Source organism: Neophocaena asiaeorientalis, unplaced genomic scaffold, assembly GCF_003031525.2.
Source record: "Neophocaena asiaeorientalis asiaeorientalis breed wild unplaced genomic scaffold, Neophocaena_asiaeorientalis_V1.1 scaffold253, whole genome shotgun sequence".
In the NCBI taxonomy this organism is placed as follows: domain Eukaryota; kingdom Metazoa; phylum Chordata; class Mammalia; order Artiodactyla; family Phocoenidae; genus Neophocaena; species Neophocaena asiaeorientalis.
Genome location: NW_020174553.1, coordinates 4,295,441 through 4,321,700, shown reverse-complemented (window position 1 = coordinate 4,321,700; position 26,260 = coordinate 4,295,441). Strand labels below are relative to the sequence as shown.

At 36.6% G+C, this 26,260-nt stretch overlaps 1 protein-coding gene and 1 pseudogene across 4 annotated transcripts in view; both read left to right on the top strand.

Moving 5' to 3' along the window:
* IBTK (inhibitor of Bruton tyrosine kinase) overlaps positions 1–14,595 on the top strand; it is a 93,035-nt gene extending 78,440 nt beyond the window's left edge. For all 4 annotated transcript variants that reach the window (XM_024757439.1, XM_024757437.1, XM_024757438.1 and 1 more), the window contains exons 26-28: positions 1,345–1,494; positions 12,404–12,536; positions 13,317–14,595. In XM_024757439.1, the coding sequence (XP_024613207.1) occupies positions 1,345–1,494; positions 12,404–12,536; positions 13,317–13,448 (415 nt within the window). In that variant the 3' untranslated portion in view covers positions 13,449–14,595. The remainder of the gene's footprint in view (positions 1–1,344; positions 1,495–12,403; positions 12,537–13,316) is intronic.
* A 7,923-nt stretch (positions 14,596–22,518) lies between these two features.
* The window catches only part of LOC112407961 (amine oxidase [flavin-containing] A pseudogene), a 15,451-nt pseudogene continuing 11,709 nt past the window's right edge, over positions 22,519–26,260 (top strand).

The window sequence follows — 26,260 nt, the reverse complement described above, 5'->3', positions numbered from 1 at the left end:
GCCTTTTGAAATTGCCTTGTCTTCTGTATTTGTCTTTTTTTTAGTTCTAGGATTTCGTGGGGGTTTTTTTTGGCTGCGTTTGGTCTTCATCTAGTTGTGGCGAGCAGGGCCTACTCTTCGTTGCGGTGCGTGGGCTTTGCATTGCGGTGGCTTCTGTTGTGGAGCACGGCCTCTAGGTGCGTGGGCTTCAGTAGTTGCAGCCCACCTTCCCTGGAGCATGCGGGCTTCAGTAGTTGTGGTGTGTGGGCTCAGTAGTTGCGGCATGCGGGCTCTAGTGTGCACAGGCTTCACTGTTGTGGTGAGCAGGCTCAGAGTTGTGGCGCACGGGCTTAGTTGCTCCGAGGCACGTGGGATCTGCCCAGACCAGGGCTTGAACCCATGTCCCCTGTGTTGGTAGGTGGATTCTTAACCACTGCACCACCAGGGAAGTACTTAGGATTTCTTTTTAGAGTCTGGGTAGAAGTCCTTTGCCAGATGTATGTTTGTTTTACAAATATTTTCTGTTTTCTTAATGATATCTTCTGATGAACAGAAGTTTTTAATTAAGTCTGATTTATCATTTCTTGATTTGACGGTTATTGCTGTTTATGTCCTAAGAAACCTTTGCTTACCACTGAGTTATGAAGATAGTCTTCTGTTTTCTTCCAGGATATTTAGCTTTTATGTTCTATAATTCATCTTGAAATAATTTTGGGGTATGGTGTGAAGTAAAGGTCAAGGTTTTTTTTCCTTCTATAAACCATTTGTTTATTATAGAAAACATCCTTCCCACTGGGTTGCTTTGGCAGTTCTGTTATTGAAAGTAAAATGACTGTCTACATGAGGGTCTAGTACTGGGTTATCTAATCTGTTCCATTGATCAGTTAATCCTTAATACCCCACTGTCTTGATTACTGTACCTTGTTTTATCTTCTTCCAGTTTTGTATCTCTTTTTTACGACAATGTTGGCTAATCTAGGTTTTTGTATTTCCATATAAATTATAGAATCACTTTGTTAATTTCTACAATTAAAAAGCTGGTGGGATTAAATTTTTTAAAAGAGGTATATAGGTCTATACAGATTTTCTTATTAATTTATTCTGACCATATTTTTTGTTGTTACCTGAGGCATAGTTATAATAGCTGTTTTTACTTCACCATCTGGGTTATCACCAGTGTTGGTCTCCATTGTTTTTTCTTATCACACAGTTTTGATTAGTCTACAATTGACAGCAAAAATCCAACATCACATTGAACTGTAATTATATCATTGTAAAATTTTTGGTATATATTCTCTCCATTATCCCCTTGTCACTTCCAGCAAAAATGAGTGTTTTTACATGGTGTCTATTGTTTTTTTATAGGGCATCTTCTCTACATTCAGTTTCATCCAAGTCATTCCGGGATTTCTTACTAGAAGAAAAAAAATCTGTTACTGGCCAAAGCTCAGGAGATCATGTCAAAAAAGTTTGTTTTAAAGGAATTGAAAGTTCCCAGGCTGCAAAAGTTGTAAGGTAATAATCATTTTCCTACCTTAAAATGTGCTATGGTGGTTCTGTATCCTTAAATAATCTTTAAAGGTAGATTTTTATACATTCTTTTACATTCAAAATTAACGTATTTTTTTTTAAGATAGATAATTTTGGTATAATTGGCTTGCAGTAAATTGTATATATTTAAAGTATACAGTTTGAAGTTTGTCATACGCATACCCTCGTGCAACCATCATCACCAGCTATTCAAGTCAGTGCATAGATCCATCATTCTCAGAAGTTTCTTCATGCCCCTCTGTAGTCCTTCCTTCTCTGTCCTGTCTCCTTGCAGCTACTAACCTGTTTCTGTTATTATAGACTAGCACTGATATTCTGTAGTTTTATATCAATAGAATCATTTAGCATGTGCTTTTATAAAAATCTTTTACTTAGCATACATTTTGAGATTCATCCAAGTTGTTATGTGTATCAGTAGTTCATTCTATTTTATTGCTGAATAGTATATTTCTTTGTTTGGCTATGAACCCACCTGTTTATTTGCATCTGTTGAGCGACTTGGGCATTTCCAGCTTTTTCTCTCGCTATTTTTGATACTAATTTTAAAATACATTGGACTTCAACAAAGATGTTTCATATTATAAATGCCTACATGAACCATGAAAATCTAAACACAGTTTCACCATGATCCGTAAATTCTCTTAATTATTATTCAAAAAGGAACCAAACATTCTCGGGGCGTCAGATAGTTAGTTTTTTCTTCCAACATTGACCTATGTTTCAAGTTGGTTAACTAAATGGAGGTTTTTTTTTCCTATTTCTGCTAATATGACATCTCCCAAATAATATACTCCCTAGAGTGTTTCAGGGAGTGTTTGTTTAATTACAAAAATGTGATTAAAAATGTTAGTTGTGACCAGATTAATAATTTTGTTTTTCATAATGATAATTTTTCACTGTCAAACCTCTTTTTTTCCTCCCTAAACGCTTTTTAAAAATCAAATCTCATGTCCAATTATTTTATCAAACAAACAGGTAATATAAACTTCTCTGATTGAAGTGAGGAGAGGGGTCTGGGAATCAAACTCATTTAACCTCACCTTACCTACCTGTCCTGTAAGCAGCTCCTGAGGAACTGTCAGAGTCTTCCAGGAACCTTGGAAACTGCTGGTTTAGATGAACTGTTTAAACATAGTTTGATTTTTGATTTTGTGACTGGCTTTCCTATGTACATTTACAGCCAAGTTCTTGAGCCACATACTTACAGTACAGAAAATCAGAAAATCAGAGAGAGATACAAAGGACCTGAAGAAGTCATCTGGTCTATCTTCCTAACTTTTCAAATACTTTTTAGCAGTGTAATGCTATTTTAAAATAAAAATCTTAAATGGAACCCTAACATACAAAACAGATAGATAAACCTTTTTACATAATGTTTACTTATGATATTAAGGCTCTTTTGATAGGCTCATAAATACAAATTGGGTGCAATGTTAAGACGCTGTCTTATGTTGACAAATATTAGCTTCTCTGTATCAGACGTTACACTAGGTACTAGTTACAGTGCTGAACTGTAACATAGCCCCTGCTCATGTAGAACTTAGTCCAAAAGAGAAGAGCAACCTTATTACAGAAATGATTAATTAAAAGAGTACAAGGCATTATGAAGAGGAAGTTTATCAGCCTCAACGTTCAATCTGTTTCTAATTTTGTCTAGTATTTATTTCAGTTAGGATTTTCTTAATAAGTCATTATAAATGATGAGAACAAATCAGCTCCTTGGCATTCCATGTCCAAACTACATTCGAGTGCTCCTTGTATACATACACACACTTATACATATATATTTTTTATATATTTACTTCATTAAATGTAGCATTACATATGTATACACATCTCATGAGGTTTTTCTATTCAAAATTTTAATTAGAAAAACATTTTAATTGGTTATTTATCATCCTCTGTAATGACCCTACATCTATTATGTTAAAAAAAATGAACAGTTTTCTGATAGAAGAAAAAACGTTAAGTTATATGATAAGTTATATGATGAATGTTGTCCTGTTGACCATGTTTTTAAATAGAAAGACATAACTTCTTTATTTTTTCTACTTCAAGACACACAAATTTGTATTCATCTTATCTTCCTTTCTTGTTTTACAGTAGAAGAGTTATCCTTCCCATCTATCCTTCCCATCTAAGGCTAGGATTTATACCTGTACCTTGTATCTTAACCCCTTTCCACTTCTGAAGGCTTCAACTATTCAAGTAGATTTTTACCCGTCTGGTTTTGAACATGCGCAGGTCTCTCACATGTGGAATGGGTGGGGTAATCGATCCCCCACTTATCCCCGACACGTTTTCTAGCAATTGTCCTATTGTTACCAATTTCCTGTTTCCTTCACAGCCAGATTTCTCAAAAGAGCTGTCAGCACCTGCTCACTTCTCAATCCATTCTAGCTTCCGATCCCATTACTAAACTGAAACAGTTCAGGGTAGTAAGTTCAGCAGTGACCTCCATATTGCCAACACCACGGACTTTTTACATGACTCGTAGTACTTGAAGTTCACTTATAGGTCGTCTTGTCATTTCACTTATAGTCTTCTATGCTGAGTTATCAGCTATACCCTAAAGACTCAAAGTTAAGCTGCCTGTCCACCTCTGTTATCTGAGCTTCACACTTAATTCTCCACCTGCCGCCTTGATGTCGCCATCTTATTTGGATGTTCAGAAATACCTTAAACTTTATGTCCAAAACCAAACTTAATGTTTTCCTCATAGCCTTATCATAAAACCAAAATCAAACACAGACAAAACATAAAACCAGCCTATTCTTGATTTCTCTTCCTCGGTAAATGTCATTTGCAAGTCTCTGACATGTCCATCTTCTTCAGCAATTTCCATTCTTTCAGCAGGACATGACAGTTTTATCTCTTAAGTATTTCTCAGATCGATGTATTAACCTCATCTCCACTGCCATCACCCTCATTCAGACTACTGTGATCTTTCACCTGGGCTATCTGAGTAAGCCTCCTAACTGGTCTTGCCATAGCCTTTCTTCCTTCTCTACAATATATTGAGCTAGTGTGTGTGGGTTTTTTTTTTTTTTTTTAATGCAAATCTTAACCTCGTAGGATAAAAGCTAGTATATGGCCTTCAAGGCCCACATAGTCTAGCCCCTGCCAGCCTCTTTAGCTTTATCTTTTAAATAAGATCTCTTTATTTTAGCCACCTTGGCCTTCTCTTAGTTTCTCAAATACCAGTTACTTCTTCCCACTTACTTACCCTTTGAATAGTCGACTCTCCTCCAATCTCTGTTCAGTCATATTTTAAGAAGTCTGACTTCTCTTATTCTCTTACCGGGTCAGTTTCCTGTTCTATGTCTTCATAGCGCTTCTCACTCATCACACTTAGCACAGTTAGAGTACCCTCCTTATCTGCGGTTTTCCTTTCCGTGGTTCTGGTTACCCGTTGTCAACTGTAGTCTGAAAATATTAAATGGAAAATTCCAGAAATAAACAATTTTTAAATTGTATGCTGTCTTAAGTAGTGTGATGAAATCTCTCGCCATCCTGCTCCATCTTACCTGGGACGTGAATCATCCCTTTGTCCAGCATATCCTGCCCGTTAGTCACTTAGTAGCCATCTGCGTTATCAGATCGATTGTCAGGGTATCCCAGTGTTTGTTCAGGTAACCTGTACTTTACTTAATAATGGCCCCAAAGCACAAGAGTAGTGATGTTGACAATTCAGATACGCCAAAGAGAAGCCATAAAGTGCTTCCTTTAAGTGAAAAAATTGAAAGTTCTCCACCTAATAAGGAGAGGAAAAAAACTGTATCCTTAGGTTGCTAAGATCTATGATACAAGTGAATCTTCTATCCATGACATTATGAAGAAGGAAAAAGAAATTCATGCCAGTTTTGCTATCATACCTCAGAATGCAGAAGTTATGGCCACAGTGCGTAAGTTCCTAGTTAAGATGGAAAAGGCATATTTGTACAAGATATTTTGAAAGAGCGAGAGACCACATTCATATAACTTTTATTACAGTATGTTATAATTGTTCTATTATTGTTGTAACTTTCTTACTGTGCCTAATTTATAAATGAAACTTTATCATAGGTATGTATGTATAGGAAAAACATGGTATGTATAGGGTTCAGTACTATCCGCAGTTTCAGGCATCCACTAGAGGACTTGGAATGTATTCCTGTGGATAAGGGCGGAATTACTGTAAACTTACTATTGCTGTGATTCTTTGTTTAATGTTTTCAAATACAAGTATTTTAATGTCTCTAGTTTTAGCTGTATGTTCAGTGAGAGCGAGGAAGATTGATCTTTGCTCATCACTGATTAGAATGTTTCCTAGCATGTGCTCAGTGAGCATCTGGTGAATGAGAAGAATAAATGAAACAAAATTTTAGCTGTTTCAAGTACCGTTTACTTCTAACGTAATGAGTTATATTGTATGCCTTAGATGTATAAATGTTAAGGTATGAATGTTACGATTGTTTTTGTAATATTTTTACATTTTAAATACTGAATGTATTTTTTAAAATCCATTTTCTTTGGATATTTTTATTTGTCGTGGAACTTTAAAAATTTTAAGGATATGTGGTTTCATAGTTGATCGCTAGGGTGTGCTATAACATCAGGCTCTTAATTGTGAAAACTGGTATGTGCTGTTAGACTGCTTTGCAAATTTTAAAGGAGTGTGTGACAGTATCATGCTCTCTGATATATCATGCTCTCCATAGCTTCGGTGTTTGGCAAGTGGAAGTTAATGTTTTAAATAGCTGTTTGTTATCATCTGATCACTGAGAAAGAAAACAGCTTGGGTTTCATTTTTAATTTCATCATAGAAAATATGTTATCATAGGAGAGCTTTTTTTAAAGGAAATAATAAAACGTAACAGATAAAGTAAAATATTAACTCAGCAAATTATGGGACACTAGATATACATACAGTATTCTGCTGGCCTCTTGGGTATATATGAAAGTATAATACACAGGCGCATCCTTAAGTATGTTTGAAATCAAGTTGGTAAGTCTATGCACACACGGAATTTAACTGACAGAGCAAGAATAAAATTGCAGTATAATATAACAGTGTTAGAGAAGTCCCAAAGCAATATATGACTAAGTGCTGTATGAGTGGTTCAGAGAAGGAAAAATGACAGTGGGCTAGAGTTGTCTGGAAAAACTTCATTGAGGAGGAAAGCCTTGAGTATTACGTTCATAAACACTTTTCCTATTCAGTCGCAAATATTTGATTGTTGTATTTATGGCCATATGAATAGTGTTAGAAGAATATCGAACTATTTCATTGCTACTAGCTTTTGAACATAGGATGGGATTTTTAAAAGAAGAGAGGAGAAAGGGCAGTATAAACAGAGGAAATGGTGGGAATTAAAGCGAGAAGACAAGAATGCTTATGATTCTTTAGGGAATCAGGGTGGCAGGGATGGAGGGCTCATCCTAGGAAATTCCACAAATAATAAATTCGTGTTTCAATTGTAGGAAATGTGATATTTTTCCCCCCAGGGCTAGGGAACTAGAAGAATGGCAGTGTTGTTACTTACTGATGTGAAAAGAAGGATAATGCAGTTTCTGTTTGTTTATGTTACTTCTGTATTCTTTTTCATTTTAATGTGTTTTCTTTCATTTTCCTTTCACTTAAATACCTCATGTAATTCTAGGCAGAAAATGTGATCTTGTGTTTCTAATTAGTAAGAAAAACTATGTGTGAGACAAAATCATTACATCACTCTAATTTTATATAAAATCTTTGTAAGTGGGATAATACAAAATTCTTTTTAAAAATAGTCAACTATGGGAGCAAAAAGTAATTTAGTTTTTCTCTTGAAGGCTAAATTTGGCAAGATTAATATTCTTCAGTTTGAACAAAAATCTTTGAAAGATTTTAGCCAGCCCTTTTATGATGGTTTTATTTTCAGAAGGCTAAATTTTATATGGATTATCTATTGGGATGTCTGTTTGTGTTGCAAATACCTAAGGCTTAATAATGCTGTTATTTATTGTTGGAAAGCTTATACTGTTTTTATATTTGTTTAGTCATAGCTCTGTTTTATTTAGCAATTTTGCTTCATTGTAAGATGAAATTTTGACAGACTTACAGCTGTTTAAGTAAATTTATAATTAGTGAGATTATCCATAGGAAAATCATTAATGGAAAGAATTCTAACATCTTATGAAAACAGATTTAAGTCTAATGCTTACAGCAACCCTCTGTGAACCTTTCTGAAATGAGAACAGTAATACCTATCGTATGTGAAAGTACTTTATGAATTATAGAATGTTACATAGATAAAGCTGTTATGCTTAAGCTCTGATTGTGTGGCTTTGATTTAACAAGGCCTATACAAGATACTTTAGTCCTTATATTCAGTTCTGTTTGCCAGTGACATCATTTTCAAAGATAGGGCTTCTAGTTGCTGCTTCTTACTTAACAATTAAAAAATACTGGTTCTACATGATTTTTGCATTTCTTTGAACGTGTCAAACAAAACACTTTAGCTGATCCCTAGACACCAGGATGATTTTTGAGCACCAGTTTATCATCTGTTATGCTATGTTATAATTTATTGTCCTAGAAGGCCTCTAATCTCCAGACCTGACTTAAGGACCTTTCAAGGAATTTAACCAAGGGGATTTGCATTTAGCCTGTCCAAGGTAGTTATCTATTCCATTAGAACATAGAATTTTCCCATTTATTTTATAGTCATTTTAGTTTAGATTCTCATCATCTCCTAACAGGTTTATCCCAACACCTTTCTAGTTATCGCCTTGGCTTCATTTTTCTTCTGGCTGGAAGTCTTTTACTTCATCCTGGAGATTCTCTTATTTTTTTGGATGTCATAGGTCAGGTATCCGGCAGGATTCAAGTCACAGAACTTCATTAAAACTAAGAACCTAATAAGTACCCATTTTCATTTCATTTTGTATTTCAGTACCCACATCTGGAAGGAAGAAGTTATTAGTAATTCGAAAGAATAAGGAATTTTTAAAAGAGAAACTCTGCTTTTATTCTGTCCCATATTTAAAATCCTTTGGCTTTCTGCTTCGGTTATTTATTCTCTAATTATTATTATTTTTTTTTACAAACAACTATGTTCCAGGTGTTTTGCTGGACACTGAGATACAAAGATGAAAGAAACAGAGTCCTGTACCTTGAGAGCCTAGTCTAGCAGTTAAGACAGATGTGTGTGTGTGAAGTTTTAAGAACTGAAGTGCTCTGAAAAGAGGAAAGGTGATATTTGAACCAGTCCTTAAAGAACGAGAAGACGTTTTTAATGGACTGTATTCTACACTACAGTGTATAGAAAATACACTGTATTCTGAGTGAAAAAGGCCTGGATTTGAGTTCTGTCCTTAACATTTCCCCAATTTGCGAGTCAGGCAAATTGTCGAATATTCTTTGAGTATTAGTTTCCTAATCAGTATAACGGAAATAATGCATGCTTTCTTCATGGAGTATTACAAAGATTAAATGAGATAATGTATATGAAAATACTGTCAGTAAATCTGCCCACTCACATCAGATTTAAACATTTTAGTTCTTACTGTATTTGTACTCTGACCCTACTATTTCATTTTAACTTATTTCCCTCCTAATCTCTTAATCCAATCATTCAGTTTATGAAGAGAACAACCTACCTTTACTTAAGCCCACAAAATCTTTTACTGTTCCATGTATTTGTATGACCAAAACCGTATCTCAATGCCACTCCTCTCAGCTTTAATGTCATTTCCTCAGTGAAGCCAACAGTTTATACCCTCCTCCATATTGTTAATTTCTCCTGTGAATCCACAGTACTTGGTACATATTGGTATAAATATTAATTATATACTCTCACATTATTTTGTCATTCTTAAATACCTTTTAAAAATCGCTTTTACCAGAGTTTTTTTAGTGGAGGGGACTGAGTTTTAATCAGCCTGATTTTCAGTACCATAGTGCTGAAACAAACCCAATAATGTGCATAAATGACTCAGGAAGTCAGTGTTTTAGGCCCTGTTTGTTCACTTGCTGTTTGACTTTCTGTTGTTAAACCCAGCTAGACCTAAATTTGCTTATTGCTGAAAAGAGGGCATTGGATTAATCTAAGTAATTTCTAGGTATCTTTCTAAGCATAGAATTCCACATTTAGGCCAGGCTCTGTAGCTCCTTTGTTAATTTTTCTCCTTACAGGAATGCTTCTTACCCCCCCCTCATTCTATAGCCCTTTTATTGTCTTCTCCATGGTTTTTATAGTCCTTATAGTCAGTCAGAAGACCTTTACGTTTGTTTTCTTAAATTCTTTTCTGTTGTGTTATGTCGTTTTATTGTTTCCTGATATAGTTTGTGAGTTCTTAGAAGGCAGATTGTGTCTTAAGTTTCTGTCCTATCAGCCACATGTAACTCATGAAGTTAGAACACACCCTCTCACCATATACAAAAATAAACTCAAAATGGTTTAAAGACTTAAATATAAGACATGACAATAAAACCTCCTAGAAGAGAACATAGGCAAAACATTCTCTGACATAAATTGTACCAGTGTTTCCTTAGGTCAGTCTCCCAAGGCAATAGAAATAAAAACAAAAATAAACAAATGGGACCTAATCAAACTTACAAGCTTTTGCATAGCACAGGAAACCATTAAAAAAAATAAAAGACAGCCCGCAGAGTGGGAAAAAATATTTGCAAACTATGAGACTGACAGGGCTTAATTTCCAAAATATACAAACAGCTCATACAACTCAACAACAAAACGACCCTATCCAAAAATGGGCAGAAGACCTAAATAGACATTTCTCCAAAAAAGACATACAGGTGGCCAATCGGTACATGAAAAGATGCTCAATATCACTAATTATTAGGGAAATGCAAATCAAAACTACAATGAGGTACCACCCTACACCAGTCAGAATGGCCATCATTAAAAGGTCTACACATAAATGCTGGAGAGGATGTGGGGAAAAAAAGGGACCCTACTACACTGTGGGTAGGAATGTGAACTGGTGCAGCCACTGGAAAACAGTATGGACGTTCCTCAGAAAACTAAAAATAGAATTACATATGATCCAGCAATCCCACTCCTGGGCATATATCCAGACAAAACTATAATTCAGAAAGATACATGCACCCCCTAGTTTCATAGCAGTACTACTATTCACAATGGCCAGCAACCTAAATGTCCATCGACAGATGAATGGATAAAGATGTGGAATATATAAACAATGGACTATTACTCAGCCATAAAAAAGAGTGAAATAATGCCATTTACAACAACATGGATGGACCTAGAGATTATCATACCAAGTGAAGTAAGCCCGAAAGACAAATACCACATGATATCACTTATATGTGGACTCTAAATTATGACACGAATGAACCTATCGAATAAGATCACTGACACAGAGAACAGACTGGTGGTTGCCGAGGGGGTTGGGGAAAGGATGGAGTGGGAGGTTGGGTTTAGCAGATGTAAGCTATTGTAATATGGAATGGATAAACAACAAGCTCCTACAGTATAGCCCAGGGAACTATATTCAATGTCCTATGATAAACCATAATGGAAAAGAATATTTTAAAAAAAGGAATGTATGTGTGTGTGTGTGTGTGTGTATATATATATATATATATTTTTTTTTACTCTCAACCACTGCGCCACCAGGGAAGCCCTGTATTTTTCTTGCTTACAAAATTTAGACTATATATTATAGTCACAAAATTTGGCTGCTAATTATCTTGTTTCTGTATATTTTGAAGCTCAGTGCTAATTTGTCACTCTTATTCATAAATGTTACCAATATAAAACATTCTTCACAAAGTTGTCTGTATTTCCTAACATATGTTTGATTACAGTAAATTGGCTATATGAATATTATTAGAAAAAACAGACCATATTTTTGGGGAGGGGAATATAGTTGATTTACAGTGTTGTGTTAGTTTCAGGTGTACAGCAAAGTGAATCAGTTATACATATATCTACTCTTTCTTAGATTCTTTTCCCACATAGGCCATTACAGAGTACTGAGTAGAGTTCCCTGTGCTATACAGTAGGTCCTTATTAATTATCTATTTTCTATATAGTAGTGTGTACATGTCAATCCCAGTCTCCCAATTTATTCCTCTGCCACCCCGTTTCCCCCTTGGTAACCGTAAGTTTGTTTTCTACATCTGTGTCTCTGTTTCTGAAAAACAGACCATTTCTTGCAAGATCTTTCCCCATGGTATTTTATACACAAGATTTTATAACTACCTACAGATTTTTTTGTTGTTCTTTACTTACAATTTCACAGGTAAGTCTGATTGCATATATTAATTTGTCTTCTGGGTCAGGGCCTTGCAATTCCTCCTCTGTATTTCTATTAATAAGCAATTTTACCAATGGTACTAGAAGCTTTAATCTTCAGTTTTTGTTGTTTTGCAGATGTTCTACTCATGGTTCCCCAGGACCAGAAGGCAACCATAGGTGTACCACTTCTAGATAGGTAACCATAGGGGTACCACTTCTAGATAGTCCCAAGTAAGGTTAATTGATTAGCTTTGGGACCTCAAAGCTAGACTGCTTTTTAGCACTGAGAGAGAATATTAAGAAATTGGGAATAGTAGAATGTCTTATCTGAATACTTTCTGCTCCACAGTTTGAGTTACCTTTCTGTTTAGTTATATAGCTTAGCTCCATTCCAGTTTTTGGTGTTTCCAAAGTTTTCTCTACAGCACCAATCCAAAGAAAATATTAGTTCTCCTTGTTTCTGTTTGTCACTTTGTCATTCTGTAAGTTGAATGCAAAAGCTTCCAGGTCCCCTTACATTATAGGTCACAAGGAAAAAACGTAACACTGTTAGATTTATTTCAGAGGAGATTTTGTGTGCAAAATTCGGCAAGATGAATGAAAACTCATAATTCCTGTTCTTTCAGTCCCTGGCTGTGTTCTTCCTTGCTTGCTCCTTCTGTGCTGGCGCCAGTCACTTTTGCATCTATTGTAGAAGAAGAGCTACAGCAGGAAGCAGCTCTTATCAGAAGTCGAGAAAAACCCTTGGCTTTGATTCAGGTAAATAACATGCTTATTTGGGTTTAATTTAGGGTAAGAACTATACTACGTTTCATTCTTAGGTCTTAAGAAAATTCTCTTTGTTTGCTTTGCAGAGGTGCATGTATTTATCACGTTAGAATGTGAGTGCAATGTAAAACAGAACTGAAGCATTCGCAAGTTTTAATTGAAGGTATTCAGGACAATTAATTTGCAACGAGTAAATTGTGCTAAAGCTAGTATTTTTAGCACTGCTGGTGCTCTGGACTGTTTTTGAAAGTGACCAGTAGAGAACCTGGCATTATCTAGCTCTACACCTGGATTCTGTATCAGTAAGAGTTCTTAGGTTGTAAGCCACAGACACCACGTCAGGCTAACTTAAGGAGAAGAGGACTTTCTTGAGAGACACTGAGATTCCACAGACTTAGCTGAAAACCAGAGAGCCAGGCCTAGGAAACAGACAAGACTCACAGTTGTCCGAAAGAGCTTAAAGAACTAGGCTTGTACAACAACAGAAAGTATCTCACAGGATGAGCAATTGGAATGAATGGATTCCAACAGCCATCTTCAGTTTCTTTTTCCTTGCTCTAGATTAAAATCAAGGGAAGGTGGGTATCTGATTATTCTAACTTAGGCCTCAACCCTTCTCCTTTCGAAGGGGATAACAGGATACCTATTCCACTGTCTTGTATGCACAGAAAGTGGTAGTTCCACAAAAGGAAATTGGAAAGCTAATAAGATCCTGCTCAGTTTATAATTGAAGGAGTAAAGCAACTTCTCTTTTTTCCTTCCTCCTTTCAGATTGAGGAGCGTGCGATACAAGATTTATTGGTTTTCTATGAAGCATTTGGCAACCCTGATGAGTTTGTCATTGTTGAAAGGACACCGCAGGGACCACTGGCAGTACCTATGTGGAATAAGCATGGATGCTAGTTCACCATGGAGTTGAGATACGATTTTCATAAGTTGTGACTGTTATAAATAAATGCTCTGGGGAAAAGAGTTCTTACAGATTTGGTAACAGATCATTCTAGATAGAATAAGAAAGGATTTAATTTCTTTACTGAACTTTAAGCATATACTGTTTGTATGATTAAAATGAAATCCCTCAGAATTGTGATTTTAGTAACCTTTTGTGTAAAAATGTGTGAGAGGAAAAACTTATTTAAATAGAACTATTTTTCTGAATAGTCTTAAAAGGAAAACATGAGTGATTGAAGTGTAAAATTTAAGAGTGATGCATTAAAAATAACTTTCCATTTGAGAATTTGGGATAAATAATTTAGAAGGTTTTTGCCAAATATCATGTTTTTTTTTAGTGTGACATTGATGAGCTTAAAGTAGGAGCGTCAGCCATTACTTTTGATCCATTAATGGCCAAAATTTTATGTTTGCTATAGTAGTTATGCCTCCATTCTTGTGTCTTTTTCATCAGGCTCTGAACGTTCTGGCCTGATTTTTAAAGCCTGAGCTGCTTGAACGCCATTTTATTTCGGTTTCAACAGCACATTCTCCATTTTGCATTGAACTGTGGAGTATGGTGGAAAGGAAATAAGAATACTATTCTGAGCAGCTTAGTCTAAAATAATAGTTTCTTACAAGATTTGGAGTCATTGTGGGGATTGTTTTTGGATGGGGAGAGGAGGCCTTATTGTGACAGAATCCATTTCTGAAAGTGTTACAGTTTTCTAAAATCAATGCTTAATTATACATATAAGAATTGAATAGTTTGGAAGAAGGTTGGTTTACAGTTACCTTTACAATGTTACATAATCAGAAATTCTCTGAGCCTGGGTTATATGAATAGACATAAACATTGTTTTCTTTACAGTATGCTGTTTGGGTTGTTTTTGAGTGGTTAAATTAAAAAAAAAAGTTAAATCTGTGCTTCAGCACCTAGACAAATTGGGAAAGTTAATGTTTCTGAGAAATAATAAGCCAAGGGGAACATACAGGCAAATCACTGCTCTAATTAGGTTGACGAAAATACGGCTGAGATTAACTCAACACTTGAGCTTTAGCTCCACCCAAAGCAGCAAACTTGTAAGCAAATGTGCAATAAAAAATACTCTTGACCCATTTCACTGTCACTGTGTGTTTGATACCTTATGCTATATTGACATCTATTATAGGAGGAATTAATAATGGTGCCTGATATCATATGTTGTAGCCAGTATTTGTCTGTGTGTTTGATACCTTATGCTATATTGACATCTATTATAGGAGGAATTAGTAATGGTGCCTGATATCATATACTGTAGCCAGTATTTGTCTGTGTGTTTGATACCTTATGCTATATTGACATCTATTATAGGAGGAATTAATAATGGTGCCTAATATCATATATTGTAGCCAGTATTTGTCTGTGTGTTTGATACCTTATGCTATATTGACATCTATTATAGGAGGAATTAATAATGGTGCCTGATATCATATATTGTAGCCAGTATTTGTTGAAGTTGATGCTGTATCCATTCCTTAACTACTTAAAAAAGGGCAGTTTTCCTAAAGTGCACCTGTATGTTTGAGTAAATTGAGAAGCAATGTATTTTATAATGTTTTATGGATGTTGCTATAAGAGATCTTCTGAAGTAATTGATTTATTTCATTTGAACCTTTGGTTCTTCCATACTTCTTGGCATCTTTAAAGATGCCATGAAGTGATGATTTTCGTGTACTCCATGCTGCCTGGGAAGCACCCTAAGGGCCTTTGGTGAGTGGGATGTGAAGGAGGGGCCGGGGTTGATCAAGTCTCCGGGGTTTTAGGTCTTCACAAACCTCATTCAGAGCAATTGCACTTTACGACCTGTTTTATATAGTGGGGTATTATATAAAACTTCATTTGGGAGAAAAAAGTTCTTTTGCTAGTAAAATGAAAGGTGGTAAGCACTGCTATAAACTACATGAAGATAGCAACCTGATACATTGTGACCAAAAAGCCCAGGAAAGTGATGGGTTTTTTCCTTAACATTATTCTGCCTACAACAATTAACTCATCTTTAATCCCATGACTTTAAGAAAGTCTTAAGACTCTAGAAATGGGCAATTTAAGGGATCAGTGGGATGAAGAGGTTTTTAAGATTGCATAGAACTCCTTAGCCTAGAAAGGTGTTGATTGGATGGGGAATTGGGATTGGGGGTAGAGGTGTCAGAGCAGAATATGCTTAACATTTGCAAAATCAAGACCAGTCAGGTAAAGTCGTATTTGTTGACAAAATACTAGGATTCAGGACTTCTCGTAAAGTCTAAACAGGTGGCTTTCAAGATAAATTGTAGACAATCTTTATAGAGGAACAACAACAGATAGTTGAGAAAGGTATTGCTAGTTAATATCTTGGTTGGTTCTATACTCTTTTGGAGGCTGGGTTGTATTTTTTAGTTCATGATAAGGGGGTTGATAGCCGATTCATAAAACTTTATTTTTTTGGCTGCGTTGGGTCTTCGTTGCTGTGCGCCAGCTTTCTCTAGTTGTGGCGAGCAGGGGCTACTGTTCATTGTGGTGCACGGGCTTCTTATTGAGGTGGCTTCTCTTGTTATGGAGCACAGGCTTCAGTAGTTGTGGCACATGGGCTCAGCAGTCGTGGCTTGCGGGCTCTAGAGCGCAGGCTCAGTAGTTGTGGCGCGCGGGCTTAGTTGCTCCACTGCGTGTGGGATTTTCCCGGACCAGGGATTGAACCCATGTCCCCTGCATTGGCCGGCAGATTCTTATGAATCAGGACTGCACCACCAGGGAAGTCCTGATTCATAAAATTTTAGATCTGAAGAAACCCTGTAGATTAACCCTGTATATTCGCTTTATTATATAAATTGAAGAGCATGAACTCCAGAGAAAGTGACTAATGAGATTGAAATCTTCTGTCTTTTCAGTCTGGTCCACCTACAACCACACCAGACTGCCTCTTAGAAATTACTAATTGTAGCATTTAGCCAAGACTAAGAAAATATTAAAAAGCACTTAGTAAAAATACATATAACCCAGAAGCTTCCAGAATTATCAATTTAAGAGCTATTTTCAGAAGAAACTGCAGCAACCTCCCACCAGGGAACTGGGGACAAGTGATCCAAGATATTCATGGTAATGTTGATGTGTATCTTTTTTGCTTGAGGTGATGTTCAATCATGTAAGATGCCAAAACAACCTGGTCTTTCCTATACACATGACCATCAAACTATATTTTAGGCCCTATATGTATTTCATTTTCTTGTATGTCTCTACTTGGCTGCTTGGCTATTTGTGTCAAAACTGAATTCTTGCCTTTTCCAAACTCTCTGATCTTTTTTTATTTCCTTATCTCTTAGTCTGTCATTCTCCTAAGTCATTAAGACTAAACTTCTGGTTTCTTTGTCTCTTTCCCCATTTTGTCCCCACATTTATTGTCCAACTCCTGTCAGTTCTGTCTCTGCAATATCTTTTACCTAATTTTTTTCATTTCATTCACATTACTACTACTCTTTTAGGTCCTGAAGTTTTTCTGAAAGTTCTCAAACCTTTTGGTGTCAGGATCCCTTTATACTGATTAAAATTATGGAGGACCCCAAAGAGCTTTTGTTTATATTCATTACATATCTATCATATATAATGTATTGCAGATTAGAATAAACTTTAAAATTTAGTTCATTTAAAAATAAGCCAACACATACTAACAAAATTTTTAATGAAAATGTAACTGTTTTACAAAACAAAATTAGAAGAGTGAGCTTGTTTTATGTTTTCATATATATGAAAATATGTTATTCAGTATTTCAGGTTTAGGCCTTTACTGTCTGGTTTAATAGAGGACTCCTACGTTCTCATATCTGCTTCCACATTTAATCTGTGGTGAAAACAAATGTCATAGTGTCTGGAAACTTGTAAGACTGAGATTGAAAAAGGCAGGTAACATGTTATGAAAATAGTTTTGACCTCGCCAGCTCCTGAAAGGTCGAGAAAGTGGTCCACTTAACTGCTTAAGTCCCTTAGTTGCTGAGTCCCTTAACTGCCACCCCATTCTCTGTTTCCTGGTCCAAGACATTAAATTCTTTAACTCTCAAACTAATACCCCCAAAGCGTATCTTCCTGCTCTGAAAACTTAAGTTACTCCCTCTACACTTTTAAGTTCATATTTCCTCACCTTGGGCTTCCAGTGATTTCTTTTTCTTGTTTTTTTAATCTATACACATAGTGGTGGAGCCAGACCTGACCTGATGTTTCTCCCAAATAGGCTTCAAGCTTTGCTCCTGTAAATCTCTACCTACATTTTTCTTTCTCTTCACCTATTGAAATTCTACCCATCCATGATAAAGGCAGCCCCAATTTTATTTTCCTTATAAACTTTTTGTTTTTTCCTTCTCATACCTCCTCAGAAGTAAACCGAAATAAAGTATTAGTATACATGGATCAATTATGTTCCCATTTCCTCTTAACACTTTATATCTTTTAGGGAACTTGTCAAATTCTTGTTTTTCTGTTTGTCTTTTACTATTACTTATAGTTTGAAGGCATAGGCTAGGCACTTTTTTCTTTCTTGTATTTGTGTGTATTTAAATCTTCAAAATCTTGAACCGTAACACAAGACAAAAAGGTTTACTTCAGTGATTTACCAGTAAGTCAAGCTATGGACCATTAACAGCCTCTTGGAAAGAGGTGCTGGATTTGATTCGCTGGTATTTCATGGAGGATTTCTGTTTCTATAATTCATGACATTGGTCTGTGGTTTTTCTTTTGCTCTCTTTTTCTAGCTTTAGAATTAGTTTAATAATGGCCTTATGGAGTGATTTAAGAAGTAGTTCCTTTTCCTCTGTGTTCTGGATGTTGATAAATGATTGGTATTATTTAAATATTTGATAGAATGAACCAGTGAAGCCATCTGGTTATGGACTTTTCTTTGTGGAACGGTTTTAAATTATTAATTCAGTTTCTTTCTCTTTACATGTTATATGTAAGTCTATTGAGATTTTCTGTCTTCTTGAGTCAGTTTCAGTAATTTGTGTGTCTAGGAATTTTTCCAGTTCTTCTAAATTGTCTAGTTTGTTGGCATCAAGTTGTTCACAGCATTTACTTCTAATCCTTTTAATTCGTGTAGAGTTGGTGGTGAGGTCCCCCCTTTCATTCTTGATTTTGGTAGTCCATTTCTCTTTTTTTCTTTGATCATATCAATTTTGTTCTGTTCAAAGAACCAACGTTGTGGATCCTTTTGCTCTTTCCCTAGTTTGCCTGCATCCCCCTTGTTTCAACCCTGATCTTTATTATTTCCTTTTTTCCTGCTTGCTTTAGCTTTAATTTGCTTTTCTTTTTCTAGCTGTTTAAGCTTAGATTATTGATTTAAGGTCTTTCTTCTTTCCAAAACATAGGCATTTAAAGCTGTACATTTGCTGGTAAGCACTGCTTTAGCTGCATTACATAAATTTGTATATGTTGTGTTTTCATTTTCATTCAGTTCAAAATACTTTCTAATTTCCTCTTGATTTCTTTTTTGAACCATGGATTATCTAAAAAGTATATTGTTTAATTTCAAAATATATGTGAATTTCCCCCAATATCCTTTTGTTGTTGATTTCTAATTTAATTTTGTTAAATTTGGAACTTATTTTTTACTGTTTCAGTCCTTTAAATTTGAGACATATCTTATCATCTGACATATGAAAGTTCCATTGTGTTCATGAGAAGAGTATGACTGAATTGACATCAACCTCTTATGAAACGGTAGCTTCCAGGACTCTGTTCGCTATGTTGCAGACATACGTTTGTTGCCTAAATAAAGGACAAGAATAGATGCTGAAGAAGCAAAGGAGTGGACTGTACTGGATATATTCTGTTTGCACCTCAGATCCATTCTCTGTACTTCTCCCCTCTACTATGTCTTGTGGAGTTGAACTCTAAGACTTTACCAGTCAGCTTATTTACCAGCCAGGGTCAGGCACCAGTTTGGTACACTAGCAGAATACTGGCATATTGACCGGAGGAAAGATAAAGCTTTTTTTTTTTTTTCTGCCCTTTACCTCCATGGTGTTGCTATGAGCCACACGTCTCACAGGCTCCTATCAGGTAGCTCACTCTCCACACAGCACTTTTCTCTCCAGATTCTGTTTCCCTTCACCCATTCAGTTCTAGGAATGGCAAAAGATCTCCCATTATTTCTAGCTCAGGTTACTGCAGTATTCATTGTAGTTTCCCTGTATCCTGCCCACATTATAAAGAGTCCTTCAGTAATTTACCCAAGTTGAGAGTGCTGTTTCCTGCTAGGACTCTAATTGATTAGAGATCATCTGAGTAATGGAGAAAAGTAAGAGAATGTAGAGGTTTTGATTCAAAGATATTTCATTTAGAAACTTGGCAGTGAACAGGTAGATGCATGAGACACAAATGATAGATGGGTCACTTGTTTTGTGTTTTAAAAATGGAAGTCTATGCATCAAGAAAGCAGAAGGTGAGAAGTCGATGCATAGAGAAAGAGATTGGAGGTGCTGGGAATAGAGTAAATAATTGCAGAATGGGGATGAAGATGGAATCAAGAGTGCAATGTGAAACTTGTGGGAAAGGAGAGAAGTACTGCATGTTTCTCCTAAACTGCAGGGAAGAAACAGAGGATAATCGTTGATCAGTGGTGCTCAGTTTGGTCTCCACGTTAGCAACCAACACCACTGGGAACTTAAGAGAAATACAGATTACAGGGCTCCACTCCAGTTCTGTGGAACCCAAAATGTGTAGAGTGGATCCCCACAATCAGTGTTTTAGCAAGGCCTCCAGGTGATTCTGATGCATGCCACGTTACTCTGATACTAAAACCAGGCAAAGATGCCACAGAGAAAGAGAAACTATGGGCCAATATCCCTGATGAACATAAACCAAAAAAATCCTCAACAAAATATTATCAAAATGAATTCAACAATACATTAAAAGGCTAATAATACACCATGATGAAGTGGAATTCACTTCAGGAATGCAAGGGTGATTCAATATCTGCAAATGAAAATGAAGGATAGAAATCATAGCGTCTCAATAGATGGAGAAAAAGCATTTGACAAAATCCAACATTCATTTGTGATGACTCTTAACAAAGTGGGTTTAGAGGGAATAAAGGCCACATACGACAAGCTCAGAGCCAACACCATACTCAGTGGTTGAAAGCTAAAAGCTTTTCCTCCAAGATCAGGAACAAAAGAAGGATGCCAACTCTCACCACTTTTATTCAGCATAGTATTGGAAGCCCTAGAGCAATTAGGCTAAATAAATAAATAAAAGGCATCCAAATTGCAAAGGAAAAAAGTAAAACTTCACTATTTGCAGGTAACACACTATTTACAGAAAACCCTAAAGACTCCACCAAAAATCTTAGAATAAATGAATTCAGTAAAGTTGCAGTATACAAATCAACATATAAAAATCTGTTGTGAATCTATACCTTAAGAAAGAACTATGAGAAAGAGGAATTAAGGAAATCCCTTTTATAATTGCATCAAAAGGAATAAAATACTTTGGGATAAATATAACCAAGGAGGTGAAAGACCTATTAAGACTATAAAATACTGATGAAAGAAACTGAAGAAGACACAAATAAATGGGAAGATATTCTGTGCACATGGATAGGAGGAATTAATATTGTTAAAATGTTCACATTACTCAAAGCAATCTATGGATTCAATGCAATTCCTATCAAAATTCCCATGGCATTTTTCACAAAAATAAAACAGACCTAAAATTTGTATGGAACCACAAAGAACTCAAATAGCCAAAGAAATACTGAGAAAGAACAAAGCTGGAGGCATCACACTTCCTGATTTTAAGCCTACAGTAATTAAAACAATGGTATTGGCATAAAAATAGACACGTAGATCAATGGAACAGAACAGAAACCCACAAATATATGGCCAATTTATGACAAAGGAGCCAAGATTATACAATGGGGAAGGGATAGTGTCTTCAATAAACAGTGTTGGGAAAACTGGACAGCTGCAGGGAAAAGAATGAAACGACTACTATCTTACATCATATAAAAAATTAAAATGGATTAGATTTGAGTGAAATACCTGAGACCATAAAACCAGGGGGGAAAAAAGGGGGTAAGCTCCTTGACATCGGTTTTGGCGATGGCTTTTTGGATTTGTCACCAAGAGCAACAAAAGCAAAAACAAAGTGGGACTACATCAAACTAAAAAGCTGCACAGCAAAGTAAACCATCAACAAAATGGAAAGGCAACCTACTAGATTGGAGAAAATATTTCCAACTTACATTTCTGATAAGGGAATAATCCAAAACGTAAAAAGAACTCGTACAACTCAGTAGCAAAAAACAAACAAAAAAACAACAAAAATTGATTAAAAAATGGACAGAGGACCTGAAGAGACATTTTTCCAAAGACTACATAGAGATGGCCATGAAAAGATGCTCAACATCACTAATCATCAGGGAAATGCAAATCAAGACCATAATGAGATATCACACACCTGTTAGAACGGCTATTATCAAATAAACAAGAAATAACACGTTTTGGTGAGAATGTGGAGACAGGAACCCTTGTGCACCGTTGGTAGAAGTGAAATTGGTGCAGCCACTATGGAAAACAGTATGGAGGTTCCTCAAAAAATTAAAAATAGAACTAGTGTATGATCCAGCAACTCCACTTCTGGGTATTTATCGGAAGAAAATGAAAATATTAACTCTTCTAAAAAGATATATGCAGCCCCATGCTCACTACAGCATTGTTTACAATAGTGAAGATACGGAAACAACCTAAGTGTCCACTGATGGATTAATGGATAAAGAAGATGTGATACACACACACACATACACACACAGTGGAATATTATTCCATAAAAAGAAGGAAATCTTGCTATTTGCAACAACATGGATGGACCTTGAGGGCATTATACTAAGTGAAGTAAGTCAAACAGGAAGGACAAGTACCGTATGATCTTACTATGTGTAATCTAGGAAAAACAGAAAACAACAAGAAAAAAACCAAGCTCATAGAGACAGAGAGCAGATTGGTGGTTGCCAGAGGTGGGAGGTGAGGGGTGAGCAAAATGGGTGACGGGATTCAAAAGGTACTAGCTTCCTGTTATAAAATAAGTATAACTTCCTGTTATAAGTGTTATAAGTCATGGGGTGTTATGTACAGCACTGTTAAACAAAATTTTTGTGACTGTGTATAGTGACAGATGTTAACTAGGTTTATGGTGATCATTTCACAGTATATGTGAATACTGAACCATTCTGTGGTACACCTGAAACTAATGTTTATGTCAGTTATACCTCAATAAAAAAATTTCTAGCACCATTCTTTGTTTGAAAATAAAAATTAAATGGCCCAAGTTAAGACTGTGTGGGAAAAATTATAGGGCCAAACTCAATTTCAAATATTGAAGACAGACTGTGACTTCTCAAGTAATCAGGTATTCTGTAGTCTCCCTTCACCTATCTTTTTAATTCTGTTTTATAGTCTCCCTTCACCTATCTTTTATACACTTGATTATGTGCATATAGTCTTTTGAGATTCCATACCTGGTATAATTAAGTTTGGAATTAATTTGCATAGAAAATGAACTGGATACATTGTTAGGTGGTTGTGAATATGAATGTATAATGCACATAATTTTCCAAATGCTTAAAATTTTTGTTTAGCTATGGAGCTTAATTTAGTGTGTATTTGGAGCTCCTAAAAAATAAAATCCTACAAATATGCTCCTTTTAAAATAGATGGCATTTGAAATAGATGGCAAATATTTTGTACCTTTTAAGATTCGGCTAAAAATATTAAGGGAATCTTCAATCCCTTCATCTGCACATGAGATGATGAAAAAAAGGTGATGTAACTTTGTTGTTGTTTTTTTTCTTTTTTTTTACTTACAGAGACTTTGGGAGCACAATTTAGCGTGCACTAGGATTTCTACTTTTAAGATAGAGAAAAGACATCTTCAACTTTCTCTTGAAAAATCACCTCTAAATAACAAGAAAAGCAAGAAGCAAACACAAAGTTCACTTTTGATCAAATCAGGAGATATCTCTAAGACTGCACCACAGTGTAGGAAGACAGAATGAGTGTGGGTCCTACGAAACTTCTAGTAGAATGGCCCCCACTTTTATTAGTTTATTATAACTACATAAAGCCCTTGTTCTTTAACTATTTTCCTTTTTCAGCTGGTTCTGATTTGAGCTCTTCTGGGTCCAATACATCTATCCTGAGTTTCTCAAAATTTCCCCAGAACTCAGAGTAGATTTGGTCATCCACTTTGGGGAGTTTCAGGTATTGTAGGTCAACTGATGAAACTGGCTTGGGATAAACTTAGGCATGCTGCTTGCTCATGGCCCAAGCCATCTCAATATCAGGCTGACCCCAGGCCAGCATCTCACTGGCTCATCACCTGTTCTACTGATCACTGCCATGTTGCAGCCCACAAAGCACGGTCTCACTTTCCCTACAGTGATTGTGTGTGTGTGCGCTCCTTCCCCAGTTGACTGGGGCCAGAACTAACTTACCTTGCAAAAATAAGTACTGGAGATCTATTCAGCACAGTGCTTGTAGCTTACAGTATGACTGTATACTTAAAACATGCAGATCATGTGTTGTTACCACACACATGCAAAATACTACTGTTAAAGGGGGGTGGGAGGAAACTGGGAGGTGATGGATTTGTCAACAGCCTTGACGGTGGTGATGATTTCATGGCGTGTTCTTATTCCCAAACTCATCGAGTTGTATACATTAAAAACGTACAGCTTTTTACATATCAATCATACCTCAGTAAAGTGGTTTTAAAAGTAAACAGAATTAAAAAAAGAACAGAAGAGCTGAAAGTGATGCCTCTGAGCTGGGGTTAGGGGCCGTTTTTGGCACAAGTCTTTTTAGCAGGGTTTGACTTCTAAGCTCTGCAAGTGTATGTTACTTATATAATAATGTAAAGACTGTAAAGTTAACTATAAGTTCAGAAATGTAGTTAATAGATTGATGGTTTTATAGAAAAGAGAACCAGACATAATTTTTGCTCAGTATAAATATTGATTGAAATTGTGTTTAATCTTAAAATTTGAGACTGTATAAAATAAGTGCCCCAAACTTGGTTAACATGAAAGTTCTAATTATTAAGCCAAGTTTCCTTCATAAAATAAGCCCCAGTTTCAGAAAACATACAAGTATAAAGCATCTGTCTTCACTCTGATGTACTGTAACTGCATTAGGTATTTTAAGGTAAAATCTATGGTGGAATGTAACAAACATGTAGATTATTTACATATATAAACCTTGTTCCCATTCCTGAGTACACTTTACATTTGCTAAAGTAATACTAAACTTCTGAATCCAATTATGATGTATTAATGATATGAAAAGAGGTAAATTGTGGATTCTGATAAGTTACCAATGTGTGCCATATAGTTATAGCAGCAGACAGCAGATGTGAATAAACCCTCTTCTAATAATATTAATTGCTGGGTCTTCTTATATGGACTATCAGTAAAGAAAATAAATACAAAGCAGGAAGTTAAAGTCAGTTAAAATTTATGAAGGCTTCACATTGATTTCTACTAAAGTTAAGCACGTTTAAAGCTGGTTTTAATCATTATTACTTTATTTTTTTTGCAGTACACAGGCCTCTCACTGCTGTGGCCTCTCCCGCTGTGGAGCACAGGCTCCGGACACGCAGGCCCAGCGGCCATGGCTCACGGGCCCAGCCGCTCCACGGCATGCGGGATCCTCCCGGACCGGGGCACGAACCCATGTCCCCTGCATTGGCAGGTGGACTCCCAACCACTGTGCCACCAGGGAAGCCCAAAGCTGGTTTTAATTTTGTGTTTGATTTGAGCCTAAGAGTCTTCTTTGGAATTGCTCTTTTAAGAAAGCATGTGGGGAGGAGTCAAGATGGCGGTGTGGGAAGACGCGGAGTTAGCGTCTCCCCACAACTAGGGCGCCTCCCTGGTTGCTAGTGGGGGACTCTGACCCTCAAGGAGACGGGAGGAACCCCAAAGTGAACTGATAGGATGTAGGGGGACCGAGGGGAGAGGAAAAGTGGAGGCCAGACAAGATCAGTGCCCCTGAGGCCGGGGAGATCAGGAGAAGCAGGCGGGAGGGGCCCTCCAGGAGGAGCGGGAGAGGAGAGGAGGGCGTTTGCCCCATCCACTCGAGCACAGGAAGCCTGCTGGGCTCCCAGGTGAGGTCCCCTGCCCTCTGAGACTGGGGTGGGGGGCATGCCTGGGCCCCTTCTGTTCCTTGAGCCTAAGTCCTACCCCCCCACACAGCCTCCAGGGCCTTTTCCAGCCCTGTGAGTCCTGAGCATTGTCCCCACCCACCACCCAGACCTCGCCCTTGCTTAGGCCCCGCCCCCCACAGCCAAGGCCTTCCCCCCCTTTTTTCCTTTCCCTTCTCTTTTTTACTACTGTGGTACTGATGTACCTTCCAGTTTCTGATTAATCTCTATTTTTATTTTTACATTCTTTCTAACATGTCTGTTAGGTTCCTAGTCTAATTTTATTTTTTACTTTGTTTTTTGTTGTTTTTTTTTTTGCCTTCCCACATGGCTTGCGGGATCTTGATTTGCAAGCCTGGGGTTGGGGGGAAGCTCCTACAGTGGGAGCTCCGAGTCCAAACCACTGGACTAACAGAGAACCTCAGACCCCAAGGAATATTCATCGGAGTGAGGTGTCACGGAGGTCCCCATAGCAGCACCAGCACCCAGCTCTACCCAATAGCCTACAAACTCCAGGGTTGGACACCTCAGGCCAAACAACCAGTAAAACAGGAACACAATCCCACTCATAAAAAAAAAAAAAAAA